The sequence below is a fragment of the Leopardus geoffroyi genome, chromosome A2, assembly GCF_018350155.1.
Source record: "Leopardus geoffroyi isolate Oge1 chromosome A2, O.geoffroyi_Oge1_pat1.0, whole genome shotgun sequence".
Lineage (NCBI taxonomy): Eukaryota > Metazoa > Chordata > Mammalia > Carnivora > Felidae > Leopardus > Leopardus geoffroyi.
In genome coordinates, this window is record NC_059331.1 from 10,786,358 (window position 1) to 10,799,784 (window position 13,427).

At 38.7% G+C, this 13,427-nt stretch overlaps 1 protein-coding gene and 1 pseudogene across 1 annotated transcript; one reads left to right on the forward strand and one right to left on the reverse strand.

The window, feature by feature from the left end:
- The first annotated feature begins 3,320 nt into the window (after positions 1–3,320).
- On the forward strand, positions 3,321–4,182 carry LOC123604910 (olfactory receptor 7C1-like). The gene is made up of 2 exons (XM_045491058.1): positions 3,321–3,699; positions 3,985–4,182. Exons 1-2 carry the CDS (start codon positions 3,352–3,354, stop codon positions 4,180–4,182), a joined length of 546 nt encoding a protein of 181 aa, XP_045347014.1. The 5' UTR covers positions 3,321–3,351.
- Positions 4,183–5,206: 1,024 nt separating this feature from the next.
- LOC123604911 lies at positions 5,207–13,086 on the reverse strand (annotated as a pseudogene).
- Between the last annotated feature and the right edge of the window lie 341 nt (positions 13,087–13,427).

Consider the following 13,427-nt stretch of genomic DNA (forward strand, 5'->3'; position numbering starts at 1 on the left):
AAGCTTTCATTTTTATAGATGACATGCTATTATACATGGAAAACCCAATAGACTACACCAAAAGTCTGCTAGAACTGATACATGAATTCAGCAAAGTCGCAGGATACAAAATTAATGTACAGAAATCAGTTGCATTCTTATAAACGAATAATGAAACAACAGAAAGACAAATAAAGAAACTGATCCCATTCACAATTGCACCAAGAAGCATAAAATACCTAGGAATAAACCTAACCAAAGATGTAAAAGATCTGTATGCTGAAAACTACAGAAAGCTTATGAAGGTAATTGAAGAAGATATAAAGAAATGGAAAAACATTCCGTGCTCATGGATTGGAAGAATAAATATTGTCAAAATGTCAATACTACCCAAAGCTATCTACATATTCAATGCAATCCCAATCAAAATTGCAGCAGCATTCTTCTTGAAGCTAGAACAAGCAATCCTAAAATTCATATGGAACCACAAAAGGCCCCGAATAGCCAAAGTAATTTTGAAGAAGAAGACCAAAGTGGGAGGCATCACAATCCCAGACTTTAGCCTCTACTACAAAGCTGTAATCATCAAGACAGCATGGTATTGGCACAAAAACAGACACATAGACCAATGGAATAGAATAGAGACTCCAGAATTGGACCCACAAAAATATGGCCAACTAATCTTTGACAAAGCAGGAAAGAATATCCAATGGACAAAAGGCAGTCTCTTTAACAAATAGTGCTGGGAGAACTGGACAGCAACATGCAGAAGAATGAAACTAGACCACTTTGTCACACCATTCACAAAAATAAACTCAAAATGGATGAAGGACCTGAATGTGAGACAGGAACCATCAAAACCCTAGAGGAGAAAGCAGGAAAAGACCTCTTTGACCTCAGCCGTAGCAATTTCTTACTTGACACATCCCTAAAGGCAAGGGAATTAAAAGCAAAAATGAATTACTGGGACCCTATGAAGATTAAAAGCTTCTGCACAGCAAAGGAAACAACCAACAAAACTAAAAGGCAACCAACGGAATGGGAAAAGATATTTGAAAATGACATATCGGACAAAGGTCTAGTATCCAAAATCTATAAAGAGCTCACCAAACTCCACACCCGAAAAACAAATAAGCCAGTGAAGAAATGGGCAGAAAACATGAATAGACACTTCTCTAAAGAAGACATCCAGATGGCCAATAGGCATATGAAAAGATGCTCAACATCACTCCTCATCAGGGAAATACAAATCAAAACCACACTCAGATATCACCTCACGCCAGTCAGAGTGGCCAAAATGAACAAATCAGGAGACCATAGATGCTGGAGAGGATGTGGAGAAACGGGAACCCTCTTGCACTGTTGGTGGGAATGCAAACTGATGCAGCCACTCTGGAAAACAGTGTGGAGGTTCCTCAAAAAATTAAAAATAGACCTACCCTATGACCCAGCAATAGCACTGCTAGGAATTTACCCAAGGGATCCAGGAGTGCTAATGCATAGGGGCACTTGTACCCCAATGTTTATAGCAGCACTCTCAGCAATAGCCAAATGATGGAAAGAGCCTAAATGTCCATCAACTGATGAATGGATAAAGAAATTGTGGTTTATATACACAATGGAGTACTACGTGGCAATGAGAAAGAATGAAATATGGCCCTTTGTAGCAACGTGGATGGAACCGTAGAGTGTGATGCTAAGTGAAATAAGTCATACAGAGAAAGACAGATACCATATGTTTTCACTCTTATGTGGATCCTGAGAAACTTAACAGAAATCCATGGGGGAGGGGAAGGGAAAAAAAATTTATGGAGAGGGAGGGAGACAAACCATCAGAGACTCTTAAAAACTGAGAATAAACTGAGGGTTGATGGGGTGTGGGAGGGAGGGGAGGGTGGGTGATGGGCATTGAAGAGGGCACCTGTTGGAATGAACACGGGGTGTTGTTGTCACATAAATGGAATTATTTTATTTTGTTTTCAGATTGTTTACTCTTCGTATATAAAAAATGCAGTTGAGTTCTTGAGGGTTAGCTCTGTATCCAGTTACTTGGCTGAATTGATTTATTAGTGGTATTAGTCCTTTTGTGGCATCTTTAGGATTTTCTACATATAAGATCACATCATCTACATACATATATATGTATATATACACATAATGGATAAAGTAGATTGTTATATATATTATATATATATACATATTTATGACTAATATTCAATTATATATACATATATAGTGGAATACGTATATATTATATATACATAAATATGGAATATATATAAAATTGAAAATTTGTCATAAAAATGAGATCTTGCCATTTGCAATAACATGGATGGATCTACAGGGTTCTATACTAAGTGAAATAAGTCAGATAAAGACATATCTATCTATCTATATATATATAGTATATCAGTCTGCTTGCATATTGTAAACAATGATGCAATAAACATGGGGTATGTATATATTTTTGAATTAGTGTTTTTGTTTTCTTCAGATAAGTACCCAGTAACAGAATTACTTGATCATGTGGAATTTCTATTTTTAATTTTTTGAGGAGCCTCCATACGGTTTTCCATAGTGGCTGCACCAGTTTTCATTCCCACCAACAGTGTTTGAGTATTCCCTCTTCTCCACATCTCACCAACACTTGTTATTTCTTGTCTTTTTATATTAGTCATTCTGCCTGGTGTGAGGTGATCATCTTAATCCTTTGGATGTCACATAAATGGAATTATTTTATTTTGTTTTCAGATTGTTTACTCTTCATATATAAAAATGCAGTTGAGTTCTTGAGGGTTGGCTTTGTATCCAGTTACTTGGCTGAATTGATTTATTAGTGGTATTAGTCCTTTTGTGGCATCTTTAGGATTTTCTACATATAAGATCACATCATCTACATACATAATTTCTTTCTTTCTTTCCAGTTTGGATACCTTTTCTTTCTTTTTCTTTCTTTAACTGCTCTGGCCAAAACTTGCAGTGTTATGTTGAGTAGAAGATGTGAAAGTGGGCACCCTTTCCTTATTCCTGATCATACAGAAAAATGCATACTGTATCACCCTTGAGTATCATGCTTGGTGTGGGTTTTTCACTAATGGCTTTATGTTGAGATAGGTTCTTTCTATTCCCACATTTTAGTGTTTTTATCATGTTCCATACACAAATATAAAAAATTAATTTCTTGAGTGCAGAATATAAACAATAATGTACCCGCCAGGTTAGTAATGCATGATTGTGTCATATTCTTCTTATTTTGATAGTCACATCAACTATACGGAACTAGGCAACGATACACGAAGTTCAGAATTTCTTCTTCTGGGACTTTCAGAGGAACCAGAATTGCAACCCTTCCTCTTTGGGCTGTTCCTGTCCATGTACTTGGTCACCATACTTGGGAATCTGCTCATCATTCTGGCTGTAAACTCTGACTCCCACCTCCACACGCCCATGTACTTCTTCCTCGCCAACCTGTCCTTTGTAGACATCTGTGTCACTTCTACCACAGTCCCCAAGATGCTGGCGAATATACAAACACAGAGAAAGGTCATAACTTATGAAAGCTGTATCACGCAGATATACTTTTTCATACTCTTTGTAGTTTTGGACAATTTCCTCCTGACTGTGATGGCATACGACCGCTTTGTAGCCATCTGTCACCCACTGTGCTACACAGTTATCATGAACCCCAAGTTCTGTGGGCTGCTGGTTATGGTGTCCTGGATCGTGAGTGTACTGAATTCCTTGTTACAAACCTTAATGGTGTTGCAGCTGTCCTTCTGTACAGGCATGGAAATCCCCCACTTTTTCTGTGAACTCAGTCAGATGATCCAACTTGCCTGTTCTGACACCTTTCTTAATGACATGGTAACGTGTTTTACAACTGTGCTGTTGGGTGGTGCTCCCCTGGCTGGGGTCCTTTACTCTTATTCTAAGATAGTTTCCTCCATATGTGGGATCTCATCAGCTCAGGGCAAGTATAAAGCATTTTCCACCTGTGCATCTCACCTCTCGGTTGTCTCCTTATTTTATTGTACCAGCCTAGGTGTGTACTTTAGCTCTGCTGCTTCCCAGAGCTCCCACTCAAGTGCCACAGCCTCGGTGATGTACACGGTGGTCACGCCCATGCTGAACCCCTTCATCTACAGCCTGAGGAACAGAGACATAAAGGAGGCTCTAAATGTCTTTTTCAGAGGGAAGCCATAAAAAGGCCATTTCTTAAGAAGTACCAGTCATTGCAGGCTTAATGCTTAATAGCCTGAATTTGTGATTTTTTAACCAGATCATGAAAGAAGAACTTAATGCCTCTATTTATAGCCTAGAGTTTCAGTTTTTCTAAAGTTCAACTGCTTTACTGAATTTAAATAAGTCCCTGTGGTTAACTCTCTGCTCCTGATACCCAATAGTTTTTCCTTTTTTTCTCCCTAGTTTCCAAAGTTAGTCCCAACCTTGAATCAGAACAATTGGGAAATTCCCATTTGCCTCAGATAGTGATGAACGGTCCTAGTTTTATGGAATAAACTACATTTGGCAACTGAGGCCATGTATATAATTTTATTGTAGAGGAAATTGTGAGATCACAGGGTTGTTTTTTTTTTCACTCTGTGTCTGCCATTCCTTTATAGATTCTACCTTAAATGCTCTTCCTGATAATGTAGACATTAACATACTAGTTTGTCTTGTAACTAGTCGTGGGGTTTTAGGATCCTCGTTAGGATCCTGTTCTCTTATCAGCTCAGCATCCACAGTATCCCTGGCACAGAATAGTAAGGCAAAAATTCCTTATGAAAAACATGCTCTGCTCCAAGTGTAAAGTACAGAAAGACTAATTTACATAAACCAAGTGACTAATATGGGGTTACTATCCGAGAAGACCTGAAAAAAATGATGACATAAAACTTTCAATCACGCTGTATTTTATTGCACAAAATCTGTTTTTGATGATGTATAACTGCTTATTGAGGTGTGGGATATTTGGTGTCCATGTTTAAAGGGATTTATTAATTGGAGTGAAGAATCTAGTGGCAGATTTTATACTATTTCATTGGATGATACTACTGTTTCTATTTGAAAATTTCTAGTGCTGCCTACAAATATTATGATTTCCATTGCCCTAAACTTAATATCTCCCCCTTTAAAAATGATGTCCTAAAAATGATAGAGTGAGTGAACAATATGTGTATTCACTCTCTCATTACGTTCTTTCACTTTTTTATGCTCTAAAATCTCTTCAATCCTCATGATCAAAGGATGACTCAGACAAGAGCTTGAATTCATGCCCAGTGATGTTCTGGGAATGGAGACTCGTGCCTGAGAGTCCTACAAGTTACCCGTGCAAAAACATACAGGTCTTTCCAATCTCTACCTGGAAGAGAAACTCAGTGATAGTACCTTTTTAATACAGTTACCTAAAATTAATGTGACTAACCAGGCCATTATGAATGCTCCCTTCAAATATCAGAACAAATGACAAAAAAGAAGCAGCAGTAGGTTATTCTTAATATTCTCAGTACTATTTACATTGATTATTGTGTCAGTAAGCTATATGCTTACTGCATGACAAGCCATGCCAAAAGTAAGTGTTTTAAGATAATGCTTTAAACATTTTTTTTAAATATGAAATTTATTGTCAAATTGGTTTCCATACAACACCCAGGGCTCATCCCAACAGGTGCCCTCCTCAATGCCCATTACCCACCCTCCCCTCCCTCTCACCCCCCATCAACCCTCAGTTTGTTCTCAGTTTTCAAGAGTCTCTCATGTTTTGGCTCCCTCCCTCTCTAACCTTTTGTTTGTTTTTCCTTCCCCTCCCCCATGGTCTTCTGTTAAGTTTCTCAGGGTCCACATAAGAGTGAAAACATATGGTATCTGTCTTTCTCTGTATGACTTATTTCACTTAGCATCACACTCTCCAGTTCCATCCACATTGCTGCAAAAGGCCATATTTCATTCTTTCTCACTGCCAAGTAGGATTCCATTGTGTATATAAACCACAATTTCTTTATCCATTCATCAGTTGATGGACATTTAGGCTCTTTCCATCATTTGGCTATTGTTGAAAGTGCTGCTATAAACATTGGGGTACAAGTTCCCCTATGCATCAGTACTCCTGTATCCCTTGGGTAAATTCCTAGCAGTGCTATTGCTGGGCCATAGGGTAGATCTATTTTTAATTTTTGAGGAACCTCCACACTGTTTTCCAGAGCGGCTGCACCAATTTGCATTCCCACCTGCAGTGCAATAGGGTTCCCATTACTCCACATCCTCGCCAGCATCTATAGTCTCCTGGTTTGTTCATCTTAGGCACTTTGACTGTCATGAGATGGTATCTCAGTGTGGTTTTGATTTGTATTTCCCTGATGAGGAGTGATGTTGAGCATCTTTTCATGTGCCTGTTAGCCATCCGGATGTCTTCTTTAGAGAAGTGTCTATTCATGTTTTGTGACCATTTATCCACTGGGTTATTTGTTTTTCGGGTGTCGAGTTTGGTGAGCTCTTTTGGATACTAGCCCTTTGTCCGATATGTCATTTGCAAATATCTTTTCCCATTCCGTTGGTTACCTTTTAGTTTTGCTGACTGTTTCCTTTGCAGTGTGGAAGATTTTTATCTCTTTAGGTTTTATCTTTTATCTTTTTTAGCTTTTTAAATATATGTTTTAGTTAGTTAATATGTAGTGCACTATTGGTTCTGAAGTAGAATTCAGTGATTCATCATTTACATACAACACCCAGTGCTCACCACAACAAGTGCCCTCCTTAGTACCCATTACCCATCCAGCCCATCACTCACCCACCTCCCTCTGTCAACCCATAGTTTGTTCTCTATCATTAAGGGCCTCTTCTGGTTTGTTTGCCTCTCTTCCCTCTCCCTTATGTTCATGTGTTTTGTTTCTTAAATTCCACACAGGGGTGAAATCATATGATCTTACTCTTGTCCTTACTGACTTATTTCAGTCAGCATAATACATTCTAGCTCCATCCATCACATGGGGGTCTGTATTGGGGAAGTCTTTTGGTCTCTGTTGGTCTCCTCATGAGGTGGTGGTCAGGTGGAGGAGCTCTGTTAATCTTGGCTGTGTTCTCACATATGGGGGCTTGCTGGTGATAGGCTGGTCTAGGTTGGCTTTCATTAGAACAACAGGGCTCTGCTCCACGTGATTTCTCTTCTTACAGCAGGCTAGCTTGGACTTGTTTCCATGGCAGAGACAGGGTTCCAAGAGCACAGCAGAAACACACCAAGGACCCTTCAGACACACTGTCATTTTCACCATACACTCTTAGCCAAGGCAAATAAAATACTGAATTCAGTCCAGATTCGAAAGTGGAGAAATCGACCCCACCTCTCAATGGGAGGAGCTTCGCAGTCACATTGCAAAGTACACGGATACAGAGATAAGTGGTGAAGTGGTGAATAGACCTGCAAAAGGTCTACCATGAGTGTAGTTTTCAATTCAATAAAGTTTATTGGTGCGGGGCAGAAAATCAACACACAGAACAATATAGTGCAGTACAGTATAGTGATTCAACCATTCTACACATTACTCATTGCTCATCACTGTGAGTGTGCTCTTAAGGATTGAGTCTATAGGATTTTCTTTACTTTTTTTTCAATGTTTATTTATTTTTGAGAGACAGAGAGAGACAGATCATGAATGGGGGAGGGGCAGAGAAAGAGGGAGACACAGAGTCCAAAGCAGTCTCCAGGGTCTGAGCTGTCAGCATAGAGCCCGATGCAGTACTCAAACTCATGAACCCTGAGATCGTGACTTGAGCCAAAGTCGGACTCTTAACCAACTGAACCACCCAGGTGCCCTGACTTTACAGGGTTTTCTATATTCAGTTCGTATCATCTGTGAATAAAGACAATTTTACTTCTTTCTTTCTGATTTGTAATCCAGTGAAGAAATGGGTGGGAGACATGAATAGACACTTTTCCGAAGAAGACATCTGGGTGCTTTTTACTTTCTCAATCTGTCCTGATTGTTCTAGCTAGGACATGAAGGATTATGTTGAATAGGAGCAGTGAGAGTGGACCCCCTTGTGTTGCTGCTGATCTCAGAAGAGACATTTTCTAATCTTTCACCACTGAGTACAATGTTATTGTGGGTTTGTCATATACAGCCTTTTGCTTTTCTTGTTGAGGTGTGTTCCTCTTATACCCAGTTTGTCAAAGATTTTTTAAAAAATCATTAAAGGATGCTGTATTTTGTCAGATGCCTTTTCTGCATGTATTGAAATGATCATATGATTGTTATATTTCACCCTATGAATGGGGTGTATCATATTTAGTGATTTGTTTGTGCTCAACAATCCCTGCATCCCAGGGATAAATCCCACTTGATCATGGCATAAAATCCCTTCAATGTGTTGTTTGATTCATTTTGCTAGTATTTTTCAAAAATTTTGTGTCTGTGTTCATCAGGGACATTGGTCTATAGTTTTATTTTTTTGTACTGGCCTTTTCTGACTTTGGTATTAAGGCAAATCTGGCCTTGGAAAATGAGGTTGAAACGTGTCTTCCTCTCTAGTTTCTGGAAGGGTTTGAGAAGAATTTGTCATTAATTCTTCTTTACATGAGTGGTAGAATTCACCTATGAAGGTCTCTGCTCATGGGCTTTTGTTGCTGGGAGATTTTTGATTACTAATTTAATACCCTTACTCATTATTGGTCTGTTCATATTTCCTATATCTTCCTGATTTTGTCTTGGTAAATTGTATGTTTCTAGGGGTTTACCCATTTTTTTCTAGGTTGTCCAAATTGTTGGAATGAGATCATTCATAGTAGTCTCCTATTATTCTTTGCATTTCTATGATATTGGTTGTAAGGTATAATATTTTGCTGCTGATTATATTTATTTAAGCCTTCTCCTCCTTTTTTTTTTTGTCTAACTAAGGGCTTGTCAATTTTGCTTCACTTTAAAAAATTGGCTCTTCACTTTGTTAATCTTTTCTATTGGTTTTCTGGTCTATATATCATTTATGTATTCTCTGATATTTATTTCTTTTCCTCTGTTGATTTGGACTTAGTTGGTGCTTCTTTTTCCAGGCCTTTGAATCAAAGTTTAGGTTATTTACTTAAGGTCTTTTTATTTGTCTTAATGTAGGCATTTATTGCTATAAACTTCTCTATTGGAGCTGCTTTTGTAACATACCATAAATTGTGGTATGCGGTGATTCCATCTTCATTTGATTCAAGATTTTTAAATTTCAGTTTTCATTTCTTCTTTCACCCACCAGCCACTCACAAGTGCATGGTTTAAATCCCACAAACTTGTGGCCATCTCAGGTATCTGTACTTTTACATTAACTACAGCATTATTCAGGATAGCCACGATTTGGAAACAGCCCAGCATCCATCAACAGATGAATTAATAATGATGGCATATCTATCAGTGGAGTTCAGCAATAATAAATGAAGACATTTTTTCCTTGCTCAACCATGAATGGACCCCAAGGGCATTATGCTAAGTGACATAGTCAGACAGAGAAAGACAAATACTGTATGATCTCACTTATATGTGAAATATAAAAATCTGAACCATAGAAACAGAGAGTAGGTTGATGTTTGATAGTGGCTTGGGTTTGGGGAAATGAGAAGATGTTAGTGAAAGTCTATAAACCTTCAGTTATAAGTTGAATAAGTTCTGGGGACTTAATGTACAACATGGCTATTATGATTAACTCTATTGTGTTGTATACTTGAATGTTGCTAATAGAGTATATAGTAAATGTTCTTACAACAAGAAGAAGTGGTAACTATGTGAAGTGATGGATGTGTTCACTGACCTATTATGGTGATCATTTCACAACATATATGTACATGAAATCACCAAGTTGTATGCTTAAATTTCCGCAATTTTATATGTCAATTAAATTTCAATAAGGCTGGAAAAATGAAGAAAAACATTCCTATGTCTCTGTCTTCCATTGCATTTCAAATGTCACCTCATCCTAGCGGAATTATACCCATAAAAAAGATACCAGAGTGGAAACTATTATGAGTATTTCAATGGTGAGGTCTATCAATAGGAAAACAGTATCTACAGAAGGATTCTGTGAAGATAGTATCAGTGATAGAACACTTGTTAGCTCCATTAATCAATGAAATAGATACAAGGTCCCTGGTATCTCTGAGCCATCTGGAAAGTAAACCTTTTATTTATCTGATCTTTCCTTATACTAGGAAAGGTGATGTATAGGCAAGAGGCATGGAGGAAATATTTACAACCTGACCCTCTGGAGTAGAATTTCCATAACTGCTCATTAGACGCCTAATTCATTCTCACTGTCTTCTCTTAGATCATTCCACTGCTGAATGTGTATTGGAAATAAACCTTTTGAATTGAAATTAATAGCAGTGGTAGACTGTTTGCAGAGATGGCCCCAAGTCCTGGTCTTTCTCTGTAGTCATATCTTTGGCAATGTGCGCAGTACCTTCCATCAGGAGGTGGAGACTATTCTTCCATCTTTGATTCTGGATGGATTAGAACTTTTTATTTACTGTGGCCAACAGAATATGATAGAAGTGGCAGTGGACCTTAGAGGCCCTGTGAATTTCTGCTGCTCTCTCTTGAAATACTGCTCTGAAAAGAGAATAAAACCAGATGGGCTGCCAGAAGAAGTGAAGACACGTGGAGCACAGCCCAGTTGTCCAAGCCAAGGCCACTCTGATCAGCCACAGCTAGCTAGCCAAGACCCAAACCCTGGCAAGATCAGCAGAGCCTTCCCAGGTGACACAAAACCTGATTCAAGATCCTTGAGGACATCAACAGAGATTAGAACAACTCATCACCATACAATTCTACTTGATACTAAAGATATTCTACCAAGCCATTTGTTTTCAGGATGGTTTGCTATTCAGCAACATTCATGATCATTTTGTTATTCAAATTTATTTTGGATGACTATTAAAAAAATCCTCTCCATTGAAGATTCTATTCAGGTAACCAGTAAAGGTTGGAAGGACATGCATTTTTGTGGAGAAAAAATGGTGACCTGGAATCACATAAGTGGGCAGGAATTCAAGCTGTCTTCTGTCTTGCAGAGACATCTTAATTTTAGCCCAAATGCGATTCATTTTTGGCATTGACCTCCAGACCTGGAAGAGTAGAAATTTTTTTCTTTTAAACCGTTAGTGTGGTAACTGGATATAGCAGCAATAGTAAATAACAAAGACACTTATCCAATAAATGTTTTAAATGATTTTTGAGAGAGAGAGAGGGAGAGAGAGAGAGAGAGAGAGAGAGAGAGAGAGAATGCAAGTGGGGGAGGGGCATAGAGAGAGGGAGAAACAGAATCCAAAGCAGGCTCCAGGCTCTGAACTATCAACAGAGAGCCCAATGCAGGGCTCAAGCTCACATACTACAAGATCATTACCTAAGTTGAAGTTGGACACTTGACTGACTGAGCCACCCAGGTGCCCCAATTTTTTTAATAAAAGGAATTTAAGCCTCTCAACTCATTCACTTAGCTTTCTTGGATAAAGGCGTTTTGTGTTGAAACCCTACTTAAGTAGAAGAAACAAAATAAGGTCAGTTTGGGGGATATTCAGCCTATTGCCTGGTTCAGAGAATGTCTCCTTGCATAAATGTAAATATGGTTCTGTCTTTGAGGCCTCTGGGCATTAAGATAGGAAAAGCCATATATCATTAACTTATGGCTACCTGTTCTATTATAATTTATTTTGCCTAAATTCCTACATTCCTTGAATTCCATGTTAATGAAAACCTCCATTCTCTTCCTTTCTTTACCCTCCAAGTTTCTTTCAAGCTTGCTTTCAACACAGCAGATAGGTTACAATGATTTCTAATGACTCTCTTATACTCTTATATCAATAAGAGTCATGGCCAAGAGTAGACTTTCATAGGAGTAGTATAACTCATGACTGGGGTTTTTTTTTTTTTTTTGGTCAAACAAAAGAAAAAATACTCACTATGATATAGTTTATTTGAGAAGAAATTATTCGTAACAGATCCAGGTAGTCCTTTGAAATGAGGGAGAATTCCAAATATTTCACATCAAAGGTGAGGAATCACATTGGGAGAGTAGGAAAATGACAAAGGGAAAATCTTTTAGGTATAAGAGATATCAAAAAGCTTAACATAAGGAGTTACATAAATTGTACACAGATGTTGAAATAAAAAAAAAAAAAGAAATTCCAGGAAAAAAAATAGAAGAGGCATGTTCTACTCCCACAGTCTGATCAAAGAATCTCAACATTTGGGTCAGACTTTGGACCCTGCAATCATGGGTACTTTTCAGCACAAGACAATTGGCCCTTTTATAGCTGCCATACCAGAGAATCTCATCAGAGGAACTAATGTCTTTGTTCCTCAGGCTATAGATGAAGGGGTTCAGCATGGGTGTGACCACCGTGTACATCACTGAGGCTGTGGCACTTTAGTGGGAGCTCTGGGTAGCAGCAGAGCTGAGGTACACTCCCAGGCTTGTACAGTAAAATAAAGAGACCACTGAAAGGTGAGACACACAGGTGGAAAATGCTTTATACTTTCCCTGAGCTGATGAAATCCCACATATGAAGGAAATTATCTTATAGTAAGAGTAAAGGATCCCAAAAAAGAGACCACCAGCCAGCAGCATAGCTCCAAAATACACCACCATGTTATTGAGAAAGGTGTCAGGACAGGCAAGTTGGATCATCGGATTGAGCTCACAGAAAAAGTGGGGGATTTCCCAGACTGTACAGAAGGACAGCTGCAACACCATTAAGCTTTCTAACAAGGAATGTAGAGCACTCAGGATCCAGGACACCAGGACCAGGAGTCCACAGAGCCAGGAGTTCATAATGACCATGTAGTTTAGCGGGTGGCAGATGGCCACAAACCTGTTGTAGGCCATCATATTCAGGAGAAAGTCATCCATCCCTGTAAAGGTTATGAAAAAGTTCATTTGTGTGATACAGTCCTCATAGGTTATGACTTTGGTCTGGGTCTGGATGTTCCAGAGCATCTTCGGGATGGTGGTGGAGGTGAAGCAGATGTCTACAAAGGACAGGTTGGCCAGGAAGAAGTACATGGGGGTGTGGAGGTGGGAGTCAGAGCTAATGGTCAGGATGATGAGCAGGTTCCCAAACACAGTGATCAGGTACATGGAGAGGAAAAGCTCAAATACGAAGGGCTGCAGTTCTGTTTCTTCTGAAAAATCCCATAAGAAGAAATTCTGAAATTCCTACATCGTTTCCTGGGTCCATGTGGTGGAGGTGACTACCAATAAAGGGGAAAATAACATGACTAATTTTCACATCAATAGACATGGTTCACATTGTTGAAATGCTACAATTTACATTTTCCAGTCAAGAAAGTTATTTCAATATTTTGTGAATGGATGGGTGCTCTGGAGGGAATCCCCATTTCCTCTCATTAGGAGTTTTCATCCCAACATCGGATGTTCCCCAAAAGGCTGGGTATTGTGCAGTTTTAATAAGAAATTAT